Source organism: Pogona vitticeps, chromosome 8, assembly GCF_051106095.1.
Source record: "Pogona vitticeps strain Pit_001003342236 chromosome 8, PviZW2.1, whole genome shotgun sequence".
NCBI lineage: Eukaryota > Metazoa > Chordata > Lepidosauria > Squamata > Agamidae > Pogona > Pogona vitticeps.
Genome location: NC_135790.1, coordinates 27,452,122 through 27,475,240, shown reverse-complemented (window position 1 = coordinate 27,475,240; position 23,119 = coordinate 27,452,122). Strand labels below are relative to the sequence as shown.

The following is a 23,119-nucleotide window of genomic DNA, read 5'->3' as shown; positions in this document are numbered from 1 at the left end:
GTGTGCATCAGAACTACCACGTCTGTGGAAATGTTGAAGGAAAGGCAGTTCTGTGACCGGAATGGGTGCTTGTCTCCCACCCGAGAGTTTTGGGTTCCACAGAGGTACTGAGATAAAACGCCATGATTTGTTGCCTGCAGGTTTCCATTGCAGTAAACAGATGGGATCCCCATCTCCCTGTCAGACTGTGGACCAGCGGCATATTTCCTGAAACATTTGGACGCAGGCCTGAACAAGGGCAGCAAACACATGTGCAGAAGTCCTAAAAGGGCTTGTTTTCCAGATGGACTTAAGGAAGGAAAGATTGCTTGGCAGACAGGCGGAGTTTCCTCCACACAAGCTGCAACGAATAAAGAAATAACTAGAGCTACAGATGGGCATGAACCTCCACTTCTGTGGTTCCCGTCGGTTTGTCCTTTGGGCGAACAATGTTCGGCGGTACCCAGCCACGCCTCCGCCAGTGGGCACCCACTCAGAAGAGGCAGTGCTTGGAGAACATGGGGTAGGGAAGCCGGGTTGCTGCCTTGGAGTGGGCATCCACCCGAGGAGGCAGGGCCAGAAACTGTTGGTTTGTGCCCATCTCTGCAACCTAATCCACTACTGAACAAAATAGCAGACTTGGTGCCAAATGGTTCCTCCTAAGTTAAAGGACCCACCCATTGAGAGCTGTGGAGGCTTGCAGATCCTTACAGAACACCCATCCACAGTATATACCGCCGATCCACCTCCTTCCACTTTTCCCGCCATTGTGCATTGTTTTTCACACACCCCTGAATGTCTTGGTTTTTAGCCTTGAGGGGTATGTGTACCCCATGTTGGGAACCACAGAATTAAAGACTTAGTTCATTGATCTACCACATTCAATGGATAGTCCCACTTCCAAGGATATTACCTACTTAAAGAAAAGGTGTTGTTTTCAGAAATAACAAAGAGAGAGTATTCAAGATAAGTAGATTTCAGAATCAAACAGCTGAGGATATTGTAAACTCTTTATTGTTCATACATTAAACATTTTTCCCTTTTTGTACTGCAACCGTTTGGGTGTTGCACAAGATGCATGTGCACCATTCACTAATTGCACCGCTGGGACCAAGAAGACATAAGACGAGAAATAAAACTAATTACGTTACACCCGTTGAAACCAAGCTGCCACTTGACAGGGGGAGGAGGCTAGCCAGCTTCACCGGCTGCCACTACAATCATTAGAAGTTTGCCTTTACTTAACCCCAGAGCTTCATCTCTGGACTCTTCCCTGATTCTAGCCTATCTCAAGTCTGGTTCACTTCTTGGCAAGAGATCCTAGATCTTACTGAATAGCAAAAACTGAAGGCCTACATTTGGATACCTATTTTCCTTCAGGTGTTCTGCTGCATGCACAGGACCCTTTGCTGTTCTTTATTCCTCACTCAATGACTTTGTGATAATACAACAAAGCGAAGGCAGCAGTGAACAATCATTGCATTTTGCCTGTAGCGTACGTCATGTCTCAGAGGCTCCAAAGCATTCCGACAGCCTTGCAGATGCCGACATCGTGGTAGTTGAAGTAGCAGAGGCCGGCAAAGGTGACTGCCGACAGCAGGTACAGGCCAGTATTGGCCACTTTAATAGAGGTCTCCCCATGAACGTAGTCAGTTACCACTTGTCCAAGGCCCCTAAAAGAAAGGGGGGAAAACATGAAGGAAGCAGGCTGAAAAGAGAGACATTTTGAGCCTTACCTACTCCAGGGTATTTTATAAAGGCAGCCTCCATTGGAATCCTGGCTGATCCCAAAGTCAACATAACCTTTGCTCACTTGCCTCGTTGTTTGAAGTGGGGTGTTGGCCACCTTAGTCACAAAAGAACCTTCCTTCCTCCCCACCTGCAGCCTTTCTGTGCAATCTTAATTAGCCTCCAGATAAGCAATAGGGTGCAGGCTGAAACCGTGTTTCATAACAATGAACACTTCTTTTAAAGGGAAAACTTCATGAGTAGGAGAAAAAAGGGAGCATGCTGAAGGTTATTAAGCACAATCAAGAGGCGATTAGTGGTGATCAGTCCTGCAAACGGATGACCAAAGAATCAGCAGCAAGGGACATTTGGGGAGCTGGAAATGCTGGATCTGGATCTTGAGGCAGGGCAAATGCACAAGAGACAAGGTTCTTAGCAACCCAGTTGAGTCTGAGTCTGGCCGGCAGGCAACCTTGGAAACTAAGCTTGCCCCACTAAAAGCATTTGGCTCAACAGCACCACGGGGGAGTTGGGCTGGCAGCTTAATGCTGTGAGAACCGTGTCTTAAAGGACTTGGGAGGGAGGGAGGTGATCCTCATGTCTTATCGAGCGCTTCCTAAAGGCAGAATAATTTCCGCATGAAGCAAAAAGGTAAGAGTGGAAAATCTCCACCTGCACCACTGTCTCCACTTTAGATGCTAGGGAGCTGCCGCCAGTCAGAACAGACAGCACTGAACTAGAAGGATCCATAGTCTGATTCAGTAGATTCTCAAGTCGCTTGTTTCTGTACCTGGTGGTAAAATGTTGGCAATCAGGAGCTCAGGATGACACACTGAACTGGCAAATCAATTTGAACAGGTTACCCCGGAGCGGAAGTGGGGACCATGTGGCCCTTCAGAGGCTGTTGAGGCTTCCACTCTCTTTAGTCCTAATCTGCACGGCCTACGATGAGGAGCTGACAGGAGAGGCAGGCTAGTAACACTGAAAAGGACAAACATTTCCTGTGCCCTATACCTAGGCTACAGGGACTGGCCGAGAGTTCATTCTCCTGGCCAAGATCTGTTGAGCAAAAGCCAGATGATTTCAGAGAAGCACCTTCGTCTCTAAGAAATAAACGTTGAAGGGGCTCAACAGGAACCCTTTTTCCACCCTTTTCCAAGTCATGTCTGCAGCGAGCTGGGAAAGCAGACAGCACATCCAGTCTTAAACCAGAGATAATGAGAATTAAGAGGCGAAGGTGATCAACAGACCCCAATATTTTCAGAAGCTATCACCACTCTGAAAGGCAGCATTACAAATGTTAGCAAGGCCTCCACTGTAAGAAGCAATCGCTTGTATTGACAAGCGAATTTCCTTTTGAAAAATACAAGTGCTGTCCTTAAAAGTCTTAGATGCTCTGAGGCCAGGATGCCTAATACCAGACAACCCAGCCTTAAAGAAATCAGCCTGGATGCTTCCATGAGTCAGTCTCTTCCAGCTACTCCTGCCTTCTGGATTAAGAGGATTCCTTCTAAGATCATGGCCTTTTAAGAGGTGGCACCTCTGAAGTGCTTTCTCCAGGAAAATTCAGGCGGTAGCTGCTGCTGCTTTTACCTCCTTCTAATACCAAGTTTTGTTTGAAGAGAAACTTTGGAGATTAGTCAACTTGGGCTGCAGCAATGGCTTGGACATTGCTACCTAACGAAGGTTGTGGGTGTTTTTTTTAATTGTTGCCCTGTTGGGTTAGATTAATGTACTGACACACTGAAATCCTCCAGAGTTTTAAAAGTGTGATGTTACTGCTCTACGAAGCATCAAATTGCACATTTGATACCAAAGAGCCCTCTAGAGTTCAACTGAGGAACTGATATGGTAACGAATGGCTGTTCTCTTTTGTGTGTCTCATTTCACAGGCACTAAAAATAAGAAGCATCTTCCTGATAAATCTACATTATTTGCACCTTAGAAGTGTCTAACAGAGGGGCAGAATTACAATCACATGAAAGGTGTAACTTCTAGAGGCAAAAGGCTTCAAGTCCAGAAATCTCCATAAACATTACGTATTGCATGGACTCGGTATGCAATGGATAACATCTACAGAGATTTCTTAACTTACAGAAACTCTCCTCTAAATGTTGCACCGTTTGCATAACTACACAAGAGGATTCCAGCCAACTAACAGCTTAGTAAGAGAAAATCTCAAACGTGGGAGTCTGAACAGAGTCAAAAAGGCTAGCAACCCTGTGGCTTTGAGTCCAACTGGTTTGCCTCCCTCCTTACTCACCAGTGACCATGGAGGGTGAGAGTTGCAGCCAAGGAATAGTCCATGATGGGTCCAGGATACAGGTAGGCTGCAGGCAGGAGCCCCAGCAGGAGGACACTGACGGCTCGCTCTCCTGTCCAATGGAGAGAGGCAGCCTGGGAGCCAGCTGCAGAGAGAGGAAGCCCTGTTAACTTTCCAGAATGGCTTGCCCGTGGTACCTAAAGGCTGGAAGTAAAAGTTATCTTAACAGCTCGGAGTCTGTAATTGTGGGAACCATTGAAGCAAGATGGACGGATTTAAAGATCTCGTTCTCCCCACCCACCCCAAAATGGGGAAGAAAGTCCAGGTATCCTGATGCCACCAGAAATTTCATTATCTCCCCCCCCCCAAGCTACCAAATTAGGAGCCCAGATCACTGAAACAGAGGCAGATTTCCTTATTAACCATTTGCATGCATTATTCTGAACCCGAGAAGAGATATCTGCATACCTTAGGTTGTGGTTTGTTTGTTTTTTCTGAAGATGCAGCAAGCTGGTGACAGAAGTAAACGTGCGTGCAAGAGAGAGTTGAGGGTGTCTTGGTAGAGGAATAAACTGGAGTTCTGAGAGTAGGGGCAAGCAGCCTTGGGAGGGAGGTGTACACAACTGGACCCCCTGAATACTGTTGCTTTTCCACGCATGGCTTGTATGTGCCCAAATACATCTCCCCAGCCATGAGGGCTAGAAACTTGCTTTTAAATAAAACATTCCAAGCTGTAAGCCAGATCACAAGCTTTAAGGCTGTGACAAGGGGGGAATGTGCCACGACTAGAGTATACAGAACACGAGAATAAACGAATAATGACACATTGTGTAAAAGAAGTTTATTCAAGTCTGGGACTGTACACCCTAGGAAACCCAAATACGTGCATCTTATTTCGATGCTGTCATAGAAGATAGACCATAGAGCAGACCTTTGGTCTAGATGGGCGGGGTAGAAATTTAATAAAATAAATAAATAAGAAGAGCAGAGTCAATGATTGGTCCAAAATGCAGGTTGGCTTCAGGTGGGAATCCAGAAAGAAAATGCCGACTGAACATTATTTTCATTCAGAGCATGGAAAGGCTACATTTTTGGACTACTGACGCCCAAATTCCCTTAAGGAGGATGCATTTGGCAAACTGGGTGCGGATTTTCAGAACTGAACAAGCATAACATTAAAAAGTAAATTTTCCAAGCTCAGTTTACGATATTAGAGGACAAGGAGCAAACTCCTCCCACATCCCACGAAAGGCACCTTAAAATTCAGCCGCACCTTTACATACATATTCCAGAAGGAAGGCCCTCAACAAAAAACAGCTACCATTTAAGTACCGAATTTAAAAAAAACACACACACGGGGTGTCAGGGAACCGCAACATGAACTGGTGAGCCTCTAAAGAATTATCCCAAGTTGTTCTCAAAAGCAACCCTCAGTCACTGTCTCAGCGCACCTGGAAACCAGAGGTCCAACTCTGTATCCTAAATGAAACAGACTGAAACATTTAATGGATCACTGCAAACGAAAACCAAGGACGCTGCACAGCTGAAAGATTAACCAGAAAACAGAGTGTAATGCTGCATTCAAGACCTTAGTGCAGCAACTAAGGCTTGAACCCACAACCTCCGGGAATGCAATTCTGTCCGTTGCAGTTATTCACCACATTACAGTCTTTGAGTTCAGAATAACCAAACACAAATGAAGCAAATCGCGCAGAAAGCTAGTGATCGTGATCTGTCCTACAATGGTTGAAATCCGCTTGTAGAGTATACCTACTTGAATCAATGGAACGCACCAAGCAGTTAGCTCAACAAATCCCCACTGATTCAATGGGCTTACTGTAGTTGCAATTGGTTACTGGATTTCATCCAATATAAGATCCCCTGATTTTGGTAGCATTAGAAGAATTAGAGTTTGTTAGTGACAACCAGCCAGGAAGGCAGAAGGAATAGAGGAAAGGTCATGTGATTGATTGATGCGCAGGATGGTCCCAGCACTCTTCAGGTGAGGAGAACCCCTGCGACCTGAAATCCCATCAAGGTGTTTAAATGCTCCCCACTTATTCCCAGAGTTCAGAAAGTTCTGTTTAAAAGGAGATTACATACAAGCGGTACCCTCTAACCACTACTCAGATGCCATTACAGTCATTCACTTCCCTTCCTTCTTATTCAAAACCTATTAAGATTTTTAGTAGCTTTTTAAAAAAACCATCAGAATTCCACAATTTTCTAGTCTGAGGTATACAGGTAATTTGGGGAGAGGAGTCTCATTTATAATTTTTGTGCACAATCCACACAAAATATTGATGTGTGGCCTGAAGAAGTGGGCCTGACCTATGAGAAGACACTGTTTAATTCATTTTTAATAGCCTAATAAAGGAATCACTTGCATCTTTCTCCTAGTCTTATTTCTCAGAAACCAGCATTGAGCAGTGTGGTGTCTCTCCTCCAGAAGGTAGTCTACAGCCATTATGTAGTAACAAATAGTTGTAATTACTAATATAAAACTTGTTTTGATCATCTACCCTTGGATCTCAGGAAAGGAGGTGGATCAGGTGTAAAATAACCATAGAAAAGTGGACATGTAGCAACAGAAGTGAGATTGTGATCTCGTTAACACTTGGGGGGGGAGAGAAAACACTTTATTCCACACATGCCTCAGGTTTCTCCTAGCTAAGGTCAGAAAAATTATCCCAACTCTGCCAGAAAAAGCATAAAGTTATCGCAATTTGGCACAGGCACATGAAACAAAACACACAATAGAAACGTAAAAGAAAGACCTACCTGAACTTCTGGGAGACGTGTGGATGTTGCACGTCTGAAGGTGGTGGTGGACTAGAGCACAAGCAGCAGCTGGCCTGGTCAAGCACACTCTGCTCAAGAGAACTGCGGGCAAAAAAAAAAAGAAAGATACGTTTTATCTCAGGAAAGAAAAGTACTTTGACCTCCACAGTCTGCTAAGCTGCTTAATTGTGCCAGGTGCAATAAAAAAACACAGCGCTAGCAAGATCTCCGCGACATCAGAATGGAAAACAATACTGGAATGGAAGCTCTTGGACATGAAACTCCAGTACAGGAGGTCAACCATTTCCACCAGACATGTACACTAGAAGCCACAACAGCACAGGACCATTTCACACAAAACAAAAGACAAAAATCCCAGGATTTGCAAGCTCAAACAGTCATCATTCATGTGTGGAAGGAAAATTTGTGAATAAAGCAACAGAGAATAGACAGACTGTAGTTTTATGAGGCCACGAGTTTCACAAGAATTTGGGACACATTCCAAAAGCACGTTTCAAACCATCTTACGTTATCATATTGTATACAATGAGAAGGTTTAGGCTGAGCGAGTGTGTTAAGGAGAGAGTAAACAAGTCTGAATGTTCTTACTTCCATGCGATAAAGTAATAAGTCACACTTCTTGAAGTGAGCAGCGTGTCCCAGAGAAGTCACATGTCACAAGACAAGAGCTGCTCCGATAGCACAATCCCTGAAATTGTTAGATACAACAATACCTAATCTAATTAAGGCTCTACGTGCCTTGAGGCAGTCATATGTTTAAACCAGTGACTTCTCAAAGTTATCAGTGTAAACAGGCCTCTATAACTGTCTGTGACATGCAGGCACCCCAGAGAAAGGAAGAAGCTCTACTGCTGCGCCCAGTCAGGGTGCGCTTCAATACAGGACGGAGACATCCCCACCTGCGGTCCTTGCTTCCATGCAGGAAGCAGCAACGTGTACTTTTCCAGGGGGGGATTACCCCTGGTCAGCCCCCACCTGAAAGGCTGTGCAGGCAGAAAGGAGAGAGCAAAGCAGCAGGAAATACAGCTGCAGAACCAAAGGAAGGTAGCAACATCCCAAACCTTGGGCCCCACCGGGGAGACACAGAGGATGCCCCCCCCTTTTAGGGGATTCCAGGGAGTGCCTTGAGAGCAGGGGGGCCCAGCCGGGATGTTCTCCGGCTGCAACTCCCAGGCGCCTTCACACACACACACACACACCTCCGGGCTGTGCTGGGCAGGATTTCTGGGAGCTGCAGCCCAAGAACACCTGGGCGACCCAAAGCTGGGGCCTAGAGAGACATCCGAGGTCACTCCCCCCCCCCCCGAGGGAACCCCCTTGCAGTTCCATCATGCCTGCCCGTTTGGCACCAAGGAGGGTCGATTCAAGGGCAAGGGCAGCCCCACAAGGAGACCCCGGAAGGGAACACGCCTGTGATGCCCATCACAGCAGGGCCGCCCCTTAAGAGCAATGGCCCCCAACGTGGGTGGGGTGCGTGTGTCTGTGTGTGTGTGTCTGTGTGTCACCCGGGTGTCCTTGGACTGCAACGCGCAGAAGCCTACACACACACACACACCCCTCCCAGCTGTGCCGGCAGAGGCTTCTGGGAGCTGTAGTCCAAGGACCTTTGGGCCACCCCAGGCTGGGAACCCCGGCCTTAGGCAGGCAGCGGGTTGGGGGACCTGGGAGGGGGGCTCTTGAACGTGTGTGTTCCTGTCGAGGAGGGGGGAGGCTGCTGCTCGTCGCCCCGGAGTCCCTGCCTGGCAGGCTGGCCTTCAAGCCTTGGGCGGGCGGGCGGGCGGGCGGGTGGGTGGCCTCGGGCGGCCCAACGGCTGGAGACCTGTCAGCTCCCCCCCCCCCGCTTTGGGTGCCCAAACCCAGGCCCGACCTCTGGCTTCCGTGGGTGGGGTGGGCGGACGGCCGAGCTGGCCATTCAACCCGACACCGCCTCTTGGAGGGGGGAGAGGAGTCCTTTGGCCACCCACGGTCCCCTCCCAAACCCAGGCTCCAGTCCCGCTGACACTCACCGGGGCCCCGGCCGCGGGTCCCCCACAGGCCCGCCCGCAACAGCCCCGCCGCCGCCGCCGCCATCTTGTCGGAGCTTCCTTTCCCCGCCTCCTCCCTTCTTCTCCCTCCTTCTCCTCCTCCTCCTGCCTCGCCCCGCCCACTTCCGGGCGACGAGACGGCGCTTCCGGTTCTCGGCCGCGCGTGCTCCGTTCTGCTCCGCCTGACTGGCCGGCCTGAGGGACGGGGTCGTGGCAGGAGGGGGGCCATGGCGGACCCGGAAGGGGGCGAGGTGGACGTGGCGGAGCTGCAGCGCCTGGTGGCGGCCGAGGAGCAGCGGGCCCGCCTCGCCGCCCAGGTACGGTCCCCGGCCGACGCTTCCCCTCCTGGCCCCGGGGAGGTGGGCCTTTCCCCCCCCTCCTGGGTCTTCACGACGACCCTGCGAGGGAGGCCAACCCGCGGGGAACGAGCCCCGCCCCCGGGAGGCCGCGCTTCTCGGGCCCCAAATGCCCCGGGGTGGGGGTGGGCGGCTCCTCAAAGCCCCCCCCCCGCCCGGGGCTCTGGGCTAAAGCCGGCCACGGTGACCTTCAAGGCTGGAAGGGGTGGGGGGCATTCGAACCCCGATTCCCCCAGGTCCAAACTCTCCCCCCTGCCCCCCAACCCCCGAGGGCTTCTGTACCCATACTCCCCGCTCTCCTCTGTCTCTGCTCTTCTTGAGGGCTCGCCCCCCCACCCTCGAAGGCGGCCATTCTCCACCTTTATGGGGTGTGTGTGGGGGGGGGGGAGGGGAAACAAGGCCACGGGCACCCTAGGAAAGGCACCCAGGAGGAATCCGGATTGCCCAAGAGACCTTTCCGGGGGGGGGGAATGTGGTTTGGAATTGCTTCCCGTCTGTGGCCCCCGTTCCAGTGGGTCAGCCTCCCCCCCTCCCCAAGGCCTGGAGAAGGGCTTCTCTAAGGCACCATGGCTTCCCCCCACACCCCACCCAAGGGCCCTCCTGCCAAGCTTCCCTTTCCCCTTCCCGGGAGCTCTTGCATCTGCTCACCCAGCCCTCCCGTATCTACCTTCCCCCCCAACAGAGAAATCCGAACCAGGCCCCCCAGCGCAGGGACAGGAGCCTGGAAGGGGTTTCCAGGGCACCAGTGGCAGGCTGCTCCGGGCCCACCTCCTCCAGCCAGACCCGCCCAGGGGCCCCTTCCCCTGGAGACCCTTGGAGTTGAACCCCCTCCTCCTTGGGTCCCGCCTAGGTCATAGCAGAGAAAATAGGCCCTGCTCGGTCCTCATATGCCTCTCCCGTAGAGTTGCCCCTGTGTGGACAGACAGATCCGTGCATATCACCCATTAAAAACTGAGATATCTGAGCAGGTGAATCTTGTAAAATGCATGAGAGCATTTATTGCTGTAATATTTATACCTACTGAGAGCAAAGAAGCACCTCTTATGGCTCATGCTGAAAGACACGGGTATCATCACCCCATGTGCACAGACATCAGACCCACACACCCCGCTGTGTATTGTCCTACCAGGGATCCAATAATGATTTGAGTAGCCAAGCGAAAGCCTGCCTGTGGCTATGAGCTGCCTTTTCTCGTGGATGCAAGTATCCTTTGTATGCTCTTGCAGAAGTTTTCTCCATTGAGGATGACCAGCAAATGCTTGTGTCCATTCTTCTAAATGACACCCCACCCCTCCGTATTTTTAGGTTCATAACTTCATGGAAGTCTGCTGGGAGAAGTGTGTGGAGAAACCAGGCTCCAAGCTGGACTCCAGGACCGAAACCTGCCTAGCCAATTGCGTCAACCGCTTCGTAGACACGACACTGTCCGTCACCAATCGCTTTGCACAGATTCTGCAGAAAGGAGGACACGGATAGTCCATCAGAGGTCCGCTCGGGTCCACGGATATAGCGGAGCGGTCTCTCAAGACCCTGACCTGCTCACAAATTCTACCTCAGTGCAGAAATGGCCGGCCGGCCCCTTTCGTGGATCTATCACCTCTCCTGAGTGGCACTGAACCGGGTCAAAGCTCTTGATTTACAGGCAGACTAATCAACTGGGAAGAGTATCCTAAACAAGTGGACTGCCTGTCAGAAAATCTGGTTATTTTTCTTTTTTTCTTTTCCAGTGGCAGGATAATCAGCATAAGATAGCTTGTTCGTGAAAATTCAAAATCTAAAGTACTTCCTTGTTAGGAAATAATTGAAGTGCTTGCAACTCAATGCTGAAATAATTTTTTTGTACTTTATTCACCAGCCCAGGGACAGCTCTTGTTCACTGCCTGTGTAATGCTCCTTCCTCTGCATCTTTACACCTGCATGGTTTAAAAAAAGTGGTTCACTGCAGAAGCAATGTTAAAATCCACTGTTATCAGTAAAAAATGTGATTACAGTTCAAATGCAAGTCCATTCATATTCCTCAGCTTGGAATTCTTTACCAGTTTAACTTGGCTTATCAGGGAGTAAATTTCTACTGAAATTACTAATACATATTCCTATGTAGGCCTTTTCAGGGGTTTGCTTGACTACTCCATTAATGGCTGTTTTGTAATACATGTTTGTTCTGTGAATATGTTTGCATTCAAGCCTAATTCTGTGGAGGCAACAGAGAAAACAGTTAGGACAAATACAGTGGTGCCTCACTTAACGATTGCTTCGTACAACGAAAAATTCACTTAACGATGGCTTTTTTGGAGTGATCTTGTGCTTCACTTAACGATTTTCCCTATGGGCGATTTTCGCTTAACGATTTCGGGACCATGCTTCACTTAACGATGACAGTTTTAGGTCCCCTTGTTTCGCTTAACTTTTTTTTTTACAGCCCCGTTTTTGCTATTTTTAAAATATTCTAAAATGTTTAAAAATGTTTAAAATGCTTGGAATCATTAGTGCACCTAATAAAACCTTCGTTAACTTAATTTGGCTTTGTTCTGAGTCTTTTTGAATTTTTTGTGAATTTTTTCCCCCATTGAAATAGGCTTCAATGCATTTCAATGGGTTTCGCTTAACATTTTTTCCTATGGGGATTTTCGCTTAAGGATGGTAATCCGTTCCATTTGGAACGGATTATCCGGTTTTCAATGCATCTCTATGGAAAACAGTGTTTCGCTTAACAATGTTTTCATATAGCAATGTTTTTTTTGGAACCAATTAAAATCGTTAAGCGAGGCACCACTGTAGGACCAATGACAATACACAACTTTTTTCAGGCATGTGTTTTCTCTAGCTGTGGTAGAAAACACCAGCAGGAATGCAAAACTCGTGTTAGGGTAAGAATACCTAACATGGTCCAAAGACTGAAGTCTGTATTACCTTTAAGCAATAGCTGATCTGTTGCAATATAACCCTGTATAGGCCTCTCTTCTCCATTTCTCAATCCATGGTGTTAAAATGGGTGTAAAAAGCCAGATATTTTTCTAGAACCACTTTCTACTTTTGAGGGCTCATGTTAGCGATTTATTCTTAAAGATTCTCTGAACGTATTCATGCCAACGTTCTGCACATATAAAAAAATAGTCCCGGTTTTGTAGAAACTGCTTCAGTTGCTTTGCTTTTTGTAGCAATACACAATTATTTTTAAAAATAAGGTTTATCTGCTGGTACATCAACATAGAATAGAAAACATGGCCTTCTCTGTTTTGGAATATGGCTATTCCAACATGTAACAATTGTATATGCAAAGGGAGACAAGCCAGAAAAGAAACGGGACATAGAAATGACTGATAGATGCCCAGGTCCTGCAGAAAACTACTGAGCTATGGGGCCTCTCTGGGTCCCATCCCTGGGAGGAGGGATATCTTGAACCAGTCCGTTATCCTGAGTTAGTGCCTTGAGTATAATGCCAGCCTCCTTTCTGAAGGAGGAATATAACTATTTATGCTACAAACCTAGCGGTTGCTATCCATGTTTGCTTATTATGGCTTCCCCTGAGGCATTCTGGGAACTGTGACTTAGTGAGGATGCAAAGAACCCAATCCTGGAGGGGCCTCGACCCACCTTGGAAACGGTCATCCACCAGTCTTGGGGAGTTAAAGAAGAAATAGGGCAGAAATAGACTCCTGTGAAGCATGTGCTCCAGTGAGTCCTTTCCTTGACAGGTCACCAGGACATAGCAACATTGAGTTTTCAGATCACAGCATGGACTCGGGGATCTGTAGTCCAAAGTAAACACTTCCAGCCACTCCCGGCTACCCCACAGATGGGTTGAATTCCATAATTCAGGGGAAGGCATCCCGGATCTCTTTGAATTGTATAAACATTTCTCTGCTTTTTCACTCAGCTGCCTCCAATTCTCTGGGTGGTGGAAATTCTTGCAGCCACAATTTACTAATACAACAAGGGCAAACATCAGTTTGTAACAAAGATGCCCCTCATTTCTATAGAAAAAAATATATATAATAGGCAGCATTAGATGCCTCCTCAGATAAAACCTCTATCTGTCCAGAAACTGGTGAGCAGAGACGGCTCATGGTGATGTTCATTCAAAGATTCACACACAGCACCAGGTCTGTCGAACTAAAGGTGGCTGAGCTTCCCTGCTTGATCTACACCTTTGGTTGTGCCTGGCCTACATGCAGGTGCTTAACTGCTGAAGGGAGAAAGGCAGAAGACAAGCATCAATTGGTAGAACCTCGAGCGAGGAGCTCCCAAGCTCTGGGCTTTGTGGTTTATTGCAGTTAGTGGTTTTTGCTTTCCACTGGCTCTTAAAAAAATTGGTTTTTTAAAAAAAGCAAAAGGGACCAAATTGTGGTTTGAGTTCCCTTTGCACCATGAGTAGAATTTTTTAAACCAAGGGTCCCTGTGGTCCTATCTGGCCAGAAATCTGGATTGGGGAAACAGAAGCCCTGCCTGGAAGGTTCTCTGTTCCTGCGCGGGTTCCAACCAGGGGGAAACAGAAAGGCCTCCCTTGGAAGTCAGAAAGATCTGCGAGTCCCGGTTCCAAAATGATGCACAGTCAGCGTGGACTCCTCTATTTGTTCCAAGGGAAAGCATTCAAAGGCAATGCTTGGTCCCCTCGGAAAATGAAATGCCTGGACAAACACAAACCAAAGTGCCCTCCTTTTTGCTAGTCCTCGTCAGAACTGTCCTCTGAGTTCTCGTCGGCTGCTACTTTCCAGTTCTTCCGCTTGCTGCGCTTCTCCGGCACCTTTTCGCCGCCTCGTTCTGATGCAGGAGAGCGGCGTTTCCTCCTTTTTTTCTTAGGCTGCTTCTCTGGCTTCTCCTCCAGTTCACTGCCGCCAGAGCTGCTGGAGGCGCAGCTGTCGGCCTGGCTAGAGTCACTCTCTTCTCGCGAGGAAGAGGCCGGTGCCCTGGCCGAGGCCTTTACGGCTTTTCGATGGCGCTTCCGCGTCTTTTTGCCTGTGTTCACTTCTGACGACTCTGACTCTGCCTGAGAAGATTCTGCTGTGGCGCTCGGCTGTTCCCGTTTCTTCTTCTTCCGCTTCTTGTGCGATTTCTTTTTCTGCTTTTTCTTGTGAGACTTTTTGGCTTTTTTCCTTTTGCGCAACTCAAGAGAGGATGACTTATCGGGCTGAGATTTTCTTTTTCCATTCACAGAGTGTTGTTCATCTCTCTCTCGGTCACTGGAAAACACAAGGTGATGAAAGCTTTGGGAATATTATTCAAGAAAAACAACTATGTTCCAAATAAAAATAGCACAGAGAAGCATATAGTTCTCCAGATGCTGCTGGCTAGAAACATCTGCTTCCATTTGTAAGCTAGCCAGAGTTCCTTGTTGCATAAAAACTCTTGGAATTCTGGTCAGTAAACAAGCCAAGATGATAAACCACAATTTGATCCAGGCTTGTTCAAACAAAGTACAGTTTAAACTAACCACAATTTATCTGAATCCAAATATAATGGCAGAACTCTGCCTAGATTCAAAAACAGCTTGAATTTTTTTTACAAATGATTTTGGCTGCAGCCAAGGAGGAAGAGTGGAGAATATTCCCAACCCTGTTGATGCACAGATTAACACTGCTAGTCATATTTTTATTAAATAAGCCTATTTGTGTTACCTGTCTGTATCAAATTCTTCTGGATACAACTCTCTGTAGCCACTATGGCCCCATCTGCAATTGAAAAAAAAGCCCTCTCTGAAATGGTTATAAACAAAGAAGCATACGGCCAACTATAATCAGCAAAATAATGATGCAACCTTTGTTATATTGCTCCAGGGATGAAACAGATTAACTGGTAATGTGATCTACAAAATATTACATATGTTTCCAACTTCAGTCCATTCAAACTGATCCACAGCCCCAGAAAAGAGTTGTAGCAAAAGAACTGTAGAAAGCTGTGAGTTCTGTTCCCAACATGCCCAGCTTAAACTGGAGCAGACTCTTGTCTAGAACTCTGGAGAACTGCTGGCCAGATAAACTAATGGATTGCATTGATCTGAATCAACTTTCCATGCCCTGATCTGGAGAGCTATAAACTCATGTGACGTTTTGTACGCAGAAAACCCCACATTCAATCACCGAGAACAGCTTGGAAGACTCCTGCATGAAACTCTGGTGAGCTGCTGGCAGCCAATGAAGACAGACCAAACGGTACCAATGGCCAGACTCAGTCAAATTATACTTTCCTGTATTCTTATGGATGGATAATTGCTTGTGTTCCTCCCTTCCTATCCTGTCCCACCATCCCCAACTCAAAATGTAGATGGTAACCTCCTCTTTCGGCCATCTCAATCTTCGTCCCTCTGTCCCCACCCCACCCCGAAATAAAGCATCGTGTTTGCTTAGGATGGTCTGCAACTAAATTAACAAACACATAAACAAGGACACTTTTAAGACCTGTCGGGCATGTTAGATTCGTATTCGTAAAGCTTCTTGTTCCAGTATCGGACGTGCCGAAGGTCGTCTTCCGTCTCCACAGACACAGAAGCCAAGTCCCTTCCCTTCCAGGCGGCCTCCTCGTCAAACCCATCGCTGCGCATCCGGCTGCTGTAGAGACAACAAAAGCCATCTGTTTCTAAAGGAAAGGCTTTCTGGAGGTGGCCGAGGGCAGGGCCCACTTCCACACCAAGCGTGCGCCTTAGCAGAGGGGCACAAGGATGAATCCCCTTTTTACCCTGGCCTTGCTGCCTTAAAAACACGCAGCTGGGAATAGGTTTGCCAGGAGGAACAAAGGCCGCTGGTCGACCAGGAAAGCTTTCTCTGAAATACAGCTACATGGCAGGGGGAAGGTGCCCCTCCCCCCCTCCCCCCCCCCAAATGTCCCATGACATAAGCTTCAGGAAACATGATTTTTGACCCTCTTAATGACAACTGTTGCCAACTCCTAATTTCCGGGAATCTCACCAAGAACTGTTAGGAAACTTTTTCTTGCCCCACGGCACATCTTGGCTCTGCTTTTCCATCTCTCGTATCTTCCACATTTCTGTCTCTTCTTGAATCTGAGGCACATAAAGACAGACATTGAAGGAGACACCCTTCAAAACAACATCTCTGAAAGAAAGTCCACATCAGATCCCAGCCCCTTGTCCCGGTGCTACTCCCTACCTTGTTGTGTGCATCAGTGTGACGGATGACATTTCGCAGAAGGACCTTCCCCAGAGGGACACGAGACATCCTTTCCTGTCAGTCATCAACACCCTGTAAGTGGCAAACGGCACATAACATTCACTACAACAAAAAACTCTTCTCTCAGAAACAGCACGTAAAACTACTGCTTTGGACTCAGAATTTTTTTTTTAAATGACAATATAAATGACCAACAGAAATATATTTCTCCTCTGTGAAATCTTCACATTACTGATTTCCGGACCAGAGGCTCCCCAAATGTTGTACAACAACTCTGCGGATTCCCAGCCAGGACTGTCCCTGATCAGGGATTCTGAGACTTGTAGTCCAACAATATCTCAGGACACAAGTTTAGGAATCACTGCTTTTACAAAGATAAATTCTCACTCCATCAAGAACTTGCCTTATTACAACAGCAGCAGCAACCACCTTGAACATAACACACCAGACATAGTACTAATAGAACGGAGAAATGTCTGGATCATTGACATTGCAGTTCCAGGGGATGCCAGAGCTGAAAATAAAGAATTGGAAAAACTAACAAAATACATAGACCTGGCAATCAAAACATCTCCCTTGCGGATGAAACACACTTCGGTGGTCCCTGTCATCTTTGGGGCTTTGGGAACAATATCAAGAAGTACACAGTACTATAAGCAGTTGCAAATCTCCGAAATCACACCATCAGAGCTACAAAAAAAGGCACTATTAGGAACAGCACACATACTGCACCAATATTTAACAGATACTTGGGTTTTTGGTTAAAACTCCTATCTGTTATATAATACCAGTCAATGTTTTTATAAATGCGACTGACTGTGCCTGGTGTTTTTGAATCATCATCTTTTTCTTCTTCTTGAGTTTACATAGGAGAGAAATGGGGAGCCAGTTACCTCTAACCAAAGTCAGAGAGCGCCCTACTTTTCTAGAAAAGCATGTTGATTTTCAATTTTGGGAACAAGGGAAGGATTACTATACATTTACAAGCACACACTTGAGAGCAAGGTGCAAACAGTGATGAGGCAGCTGGTAAGCTATTTCTCAGAACCCATCTCTCCTTTTGAAGAAGTTTCGGCAACTAAAAGATACACAAATATATTTAATAAACAAATAAATGAGAATGGGCAACTAAAACCACTCGTTAGGCATGCTCCCGACAACTTTTCCTAGCCTGGCTTATTTATTATATGTTTACATCCCCTAGTACCTGAAGCCCTCTGGGTGGCTGACAAAATACTTATAAAACCCTATTACAGTACATACAAACAGAGTTACAAGTATACCCTTAAAAATTACGAAAAAGGTTTAAAGCTACAACAGACTAAAAACCAAGGAAACCTGATCCTTTTTTTCCTTCCGTCCACTTTGGTTCCCATATGTTGTTTTGTGCCATCTGTATCGTATTGTTATTTACAATTGTTCCTAGTGCTTTTATTTGTATAAATTAAATTTGTTCTATATATTTTTCTAACCGCCCAGAGTAGTACCTAGGATACAAATTGACGACATAAACAAAAAAAATGAATAACTAACAACCGCCCAGAGCGGAAGCTGTCAAAAGCATGGATACAGTTTTTAGAACCTGGATTTCCAAAATCAGGAAGAATGCAAAGTTTCTCACCAAATGCAAAGAAGAAGGAAAAAAACGAAGTTTTGAAAAGGATGATCCTAGGTAGGGAAATAAAATAACAGGCTGGACGATACAAACTCAAAGGCTCAATTTTAATGTGACTTTTTTTAGTGACCCCCCCAAAAAACAAAAACCTCAAACCTTCCCACCTCGTTCTCTCCCAAAGAGGGAGACCCAAAGAAACCCTTCCAGGGGAGGGGGAAGAAAAAGAGACCCGCGAAGGGGCCCCAACACCCTCCCCACCAGGGAAGAGGCCTGACACGCGTGTGTGGGCGCTCTCTCCCACGTGCGTGGGTGGCGGCGTGTACTGCCTGGTGGTCGGAGAGGGGCTGTCCGGGGGGGGGGGCTCCGCTCTCTCGTCTTTCGCCTTCCTTTTGTTGACCTCGGGAATAGAACACGCGTTTAATTCTCTTTTTCTTTTCTCCTTACCCTCCTCTTTGTCAACTTACGGAGGTGAGCGTTTGAAAGGCTAAGGCTGATGATGATGATGATGATGGAAGCCGTCTCGGGTCCTTTCGGGGGAGGAAGGAGGGACGGAAAGGTCTTAAAACAAAACAATACAAGCCCGTATGTTACAGAGGCAGCTCCTTTTCACACCAGCCGCCAGGCGGTCTCGCTCTTGACACGCGTCGCAGCCCGGCACGGATTCACACGTGCTTCCTTCCCCCCCACACACACACACCCCGCGTCAGGACCCCAGGAACGACGGCCCAGCCTTGCTCCCTTCCTTCCTCTTCCTCCTCCTCCTCGGGGGGAGTGGGGAGGCCCCCAAGGACGGAACCGCCGACGCGGAACCCGGGAAGCGCGGCCCGAGCGGAGCCGGCGGAAGGACAAGCGGGCGGAGGAGGCGCTTCCGGCTTCCGGCGGCGGCGCTTCCGGCGGTTGCTATGGCGACGGCGTGGAACGCTGCTCTCGGAAAGGGAAGGCTTCTCCGCTTGGATTTGTAACGCGTTTTTTTTAACGCCTGCTGGCGCTCGTTACACGTCCCGGCTACGGAGCCGCCTCGGATTGGGAAATCAAAATTGAATGATTTATACATGTAAATCGATCGATTAATCGATCGATCGATCCAGGGGGCAGGCGCTGCCTGTCGAATCCCTTCAGCCTCCTGGCCGCCCTGGGAGTGAGCGGGCCCCCCCCCCGGGAAGGGCGGCCTTGCCAACGCGAGCGAGGCGGGGGGGGGGCTTTTCCTTTCTGGGGTGAGTCCCCCTCTCTCTCCCCCCCCCCGCCTCCCGCTTCTCTCCCCAGCCGTGGTTCTGTTTGAATTCCCAGGAGGTGCCCCGAGAAGGGCGGCCTTCGGTTTCTGGCTGGCCTGCCTGCCTGCAGAAGGTCAGGAAAGCCAGCCAGAAGGAGGTCCTCGAACCAACCGAGCCTGGATGGTCTGTGGAAGCGGAAGGGACCCCAGTGAGGCCCTCGGCCTTCACCCACGTCCTGAGAAGGCGAAATCTCCCTGGAAAAGGCAAGGACGCCGGGCAAGATCGAAAGCAGCAGGAAAGAGGGAAGACCCCAATGTGAGATGGGCTGACTCCCTCCAGGAAACCACAACCTCTAGGCCGCGACTGCTGAGCAGGCTGGTTGAAGACGGGAGATTGCGGCGATGGCTCATTCATAAGGTGGCCCTAAATCGGCGGTGCGTTGAAGGCACAGAACAGCCCCGGCAGCCTCAAGAGAAAAGACAGCGAGGCTGATGAAGATCTGTGGCGTGATGTGCCCCTGCTTCCTTGGGTTGATGTTGTGGGGGGTTTCCAGGGGTGGTGGATGCTCTCAAAGGAAGAGACTATCCTCCTCCTCCTTTTCCTTTTCCCTGTTTTTCCCTCATCCCTTCTCTCCGTAGCATGTTATAGAGCATCGGGAGGCGCTGCCGTGTCCCTTCGGAGCACCTTGACTCCGGACCCCTTCAGCCTTCCAGCCTCGCTCAGCGGTGTCGGCTTCGTGCTGCTTCAGAGTCCATCATGGAGTCCATTCGCAACTCGGAGGACATGTTGGCCAAAGCAAGCCAACTCTGGACAATGCTGGACGACATGGCGGAAAACAGCCCAGAGAGTTACCGCCAGTTTATGCGGCAGCAAATGAAAGAGGCAAAAGAGTATTACGCTCCGCCAGAGCCATATCTCTGCCTCAGGACCCACATTTTGGTACGTTGTGCAAAGCACTGTCTGTTTTGCTAACTTCTATTTAAAAGGACAGAAGATATGAGTGTCACACACACACACACAGAGAGAGAGAGACAGTGTTTTCCTGAAAATAAGACAGGATCTTATATTATTTTTTGCTCCAAAAAACACATTAGGGCTTATTTTCAGGGGATGCTTTTTTTCTCGTACAATCTACGTTCATTCAAATACAGTCAATGTCATGTTCTTCTAGTTCCTGCACAAGGGTGGAGGATGGGGTTTCACTTAACTGGGGCTTATTTTTGAGGTACGGCTTGTATTACGAGCATCCTGAAGAAACATACTAGGGCTTCTTTTCAGGTTAGGTCTTATTTTCAGGGAAACAGGGTATACACATTGCCAAGTGACTTCTAGCTACTGACTCTTGTTTTTCCTGGAATATACATTGCTGTCAATACGAGACTGTTATTTTCACTTTTGCTTTGTAACTTTAGTCAATTATCCGTCCTTAATAATTAAATTCTCTTGGATGGTTTCTACAGGCACCTACTGAAAAAATACTCTTCGTGAACATCTGCGGGTGGAATAGGGTCCCCGCACCTTGCTCACCATCTGAGCCAGTATCGTTAAGTGCTGGCAAAATACAGGAGGTGTCGCATCCGTCAGGTGAGCTTTGTTTATCCTAGAAAGCCCTGCTTCCTTTGTAGTACAGGAGAAGGATCATTCCTGGGTCACGTTAGTGAATTTAACTCTTCTCAAAAAGAGGCCAAGGGATGAAAATGGCTCCTAAGGTGACAGAAGAACCATGTAACATGCCTTCCATCCAGAAGGGTAAATTTAAATGCACGTCATCATTTTGAGAACAGTGATGTTTAACCAGCACTTAATGATACCAGCTCACTTCAGCTAATCTTTTTTTAAAAAATTGTACTGAGTGAACCCTGGAATGGTTTCTCCATGGGAATTCTGATGTACTGAAGGTTAGCAAACAGGTTAGAATTAGTGGATATTTCTGAGAATCCTAGAGTTCTGCCAACTGACACCAACTTACTGATATCATGGCTTGTTGTTTTTTGTTTGTTTGTTTGTTTTTAAGACATGAGACATTTCTTTTTCAAATACGTTACATTGGGTGCAAAAAAGTACCCCAGTGACAAAGTGCAATAGGAGATTTTGCACTACCTCTTTCACCTGTTTTTTTAACTATACATGGCGTTTTGACTATACATGGAGGGTCACTGAAAATGTAACTTGCATCAGTTCTGCTGGAAAAATGATTGGAGCTACCAAAATGTTCCATCTGTCTAGATGAGGACTACATTTTAAAAAGCCTGTTTCTAAGCCTCATATTTGGCTATGTTCTACTGTCTTCTTCAACAGGATGTATTTAGTAGATAATTACTCTTGATTGTTTTTGCAGAACTTTACAGCATCATTGATATTGCATTTAACCCATCTGTCCTTGAGAGGAGAAATGAGGACGTGGCAGACAAAGACCAGTTGATACATCTGGTGCTCAGGTATATCGAGGAACATTATGACATCACTCTGTCCCCCTCATACAGCCGCGAAAACTTTAAACTGAAAGGAAGTCTTGAAAGGATGAGGCAGAGCTTGAGAAAAGAACAGCCACCCTTGGCTTTGTCTAAGAACACAAAGCAAGGTAACTAAACTTCCTTGACCACCTTTGAAAAGAGAGGCCAGAATAGACTGTTTGTGTTTTTACTTCTTTATGATTAGTTCTAGAGCCAAGACATTTAATCGATGGCTACACTGACACAATTTTAACAGATTAAAAACATCCTATATACCACAAGCCAGGTCCTTTGTAAAACACATGGCTTTTCAATGGAGTGCTTTTTCCAAACTGAGGCATGTGCATTAGCGAAAAGGTCCTTTTCTTGCTTCGGGTTCTCTTTAGCCACAACTAAGTCTCAATTATCAGTTTAGATTTCTCCCTTGTTTCCCTGTGGATGTGCTTCTCCTGTACCAGCCATGGTTTCCTTTTCACACTAACGTTCTGAGACAGTGGGACTTCTGTAGCTACAGGAGTTATAGCGATCTAAATCTTTTACTAAATTTCCTGTGCAAACATGGCCATGGAAAGAAGTGACCCTCTGCCACCTGGGAAACATGGTCGCCAAGGAAGACAGCGGTGACCTTCCTGTGCGGAGGAAGGACGCACAGCCAGCTGGAAGGTGCCTTATTGAAGAGGTTTCCTGCACAGAGAGCCCTGAGGAATTGTGCACACCGGCTTATGAAATCGCCACCAGGAAGGATGCCAATGGGAAACCCCTGAAGATAGAGCTGAAGGTCAAATTGCCAGAGTTGCGGCGCATTTCAGAATGTAGCCTGAGCATTTCTAAGGCAAGTTAACTGTGAGTTGGCCCTCTAAACCTTTGCTGGCTTTTCTTCTTCAGGCATTCCCTCTTTCATTGGGCACAGCTAAGGTTGGTGGTGGGTACTGCCTCTCCCTCCTTTACACAAAGACTCTCATGTTCTGTTTTAGGATGACCTGTTGCTTGAATGCCCAGGCAAATGCAGGCTGCAGCTGGATCTTCCTGAGGTTGTGAATGAAGAGGCGGCAACGGCAACATTTCACAAGAGGAAAGGGGTCCTGCTCATCACAATGCCCGTGGTGTGAGCAGAAGCCGCGAGGGCAGTAAGCGTGACAGACGTGAATATGCTACATTGTGTGTCAGGGTACATACCCTTCACGTCCTTCACACTTTGAAAGACATTGTGACGTTGCATGCGTTAATATTAACTGTGTTGGCTCTGCCTTCTGGAAGGAATCCCGGCTGCCCTTTGGACACATGCCCAGGCTCAGTGAACATGCTGACTTGGAGATAAAACCCAAGTACAGAAGCGAAACTCGACACTACGTGAAAGTGTTCCAACATTTACTTTACATGTGTTTTTTTCTCTATATGTGATTTATACTATAGTAGCCAAACTTCAGAGACTCTGCAAATGTGTCTCTTAAAGCAGTAATAAACTTGGTTGTCCCCTCATTTACTGAAACAAAGTAACCAAGCTCTATTACTGAATTACAGTATTTCAGGATTTGAATCATATCCCCCCACAGCAATTTAAGAG

The 23,119-nt window shown here is 47.4% G+C and overlaps 4 protein-coding genes across 10 annotated transcripts in view; 2 read left to right on the top strand and 2 right to left on the bottom strand.

The window, feature by feature from the left end:
• The window catches only part of BCO2 (beta-carotene oxygenase 2), a 45,698-nt gene extending 36,673 nt beyond the window's left edge, over window positions 1–9,025 (bottom strand). The window contains exons 1-2 of one of the 2 annotated variants that reach the window (XM_072979304.2): window positions 8,779–9,025; window positions 6,752–6,853 (exon numbers count right to left, since the gene is read on the bottom strand). In XM_072979304.2, the coding sequence (XP_072835405.2) occupies window positions 6,752–6,853; window positions 8,779–9,025 (349 nt within the window). The remainder of the gene's footprint in view (window positions 1–6,751; window positions 6,854–8,778) is intronic. The other variant, XM_072979305.2, reaches the window with a different exon arrangement.
• On the top strand, window positions 8,981–11,149 carry TIMM8B (translocase of inner mitochondrial membrane 8 homolog B). Its single transcript, XM_072979318.2, has 2 exons — window positions 8,981–9,113; window positions 10,458–11,149. Exons 1-2 carry the CDS (start codon window positions 9,024–9,026, stop codon window positions 10,626–10,628), a joined length of 261 nt encoding a protein of 86 aa, XP_072835419.1. The 5' UTR covers window positions 8,981–9,023; the 3' UTR covers window positions 10,629–11,149.
• Window positions 11,150–12,176: 1,027 nt separating this feature from the next.
• NKAPD1 (NKAP domain containing 1) lies at window positions 12,177–18,725 on the bottom strand. Of its 4 annotated transcripts, XM_072979314.2 has the most exons (8): window positions 18,589–18,725; window positions 18,336–18,449; window positions 16,680–16,790; window positions 16,256–16,348; window positions 16,055–16,149; window positions 15,548–15,697; window positions 14,768–14,821; window positions 12,177–14,332 (listed from the first exon to the last, which is right to left on the bottom strand). In XM_072979314.2, the coding sequence occupies exons 4-8, from the start codon at window positions 16,322–16,324 to the stop codon at window positions 13,816–13,818; spliced, it is 885 nt and encodes a 294-aa protein (XP_072835415.2). In that variant the 5' UTR covers window positions 16,325–16,348; window positions 16,680–16,790; window positions 18,336–18,449; window positions 18,589–18,725; the 3' UTR covers window positions 12,177–13,815. The 4 variants fall into 4 exon arrangements, with proteins under 4 accessions (XP_072835415.2, XP_020648798.3, XP_078235717.1 ...); XM_020793139.3 differs by lacking the exon at window positions 16,680–16,790 and having other exon boundaries at window positions 18,356–18,449; XM_078379591.1 differs by lacking the exon at window positions 18,589–18,725 and having other exon boundaries at window positions 18,356–18,423.
• Window positions 18,726–18,985: 260 nt separating this feature from the next.
• On the top strand, window positions 18,986–23,048 carry PIH1D2 (PIH1 domain containing 2). 3 transcript variants are annotated; one of them, XM_072979310.2, is made up of 6 exons: window positions 18,986–19,105; window positions 19,741–20,041; window positions 20,563–20,686; window positions 21,441–21,683; window positions 22,128–22,387; window positions 22,530–23,048. In XM_072979310.2, the coding sequence occupies exons 2-6, from the start codon at window positions 19,859–19,861 to the stop codon at window positions 22,662–22,664; spliced, it is 945 nt and encodes a 314-aa protein (XP_072835411.2). In that variant the 5' UTR covers window positions 18,986–19,105; window positions 19,741–19,858; the 3' UTR covers window positions 22,665–23,048. The 3 variants fall into 3 exon arrangements, with proteins under 3 accessions (XP_072835411.2, XP_078235716.1, XP_078235715.1); XM_078379590.1 differs by having other exon boundaries at window positions 22,128–22,398; window positions 22,530–22,668; XM_078379589.1 differs by lacking the exon at window positions 18,986–19,105 and adding an exon at window positions 19,416–19,536.
• The last annotated feature ends 71 nt before the right edge of the window (window positions 23,049–23,119 follow it).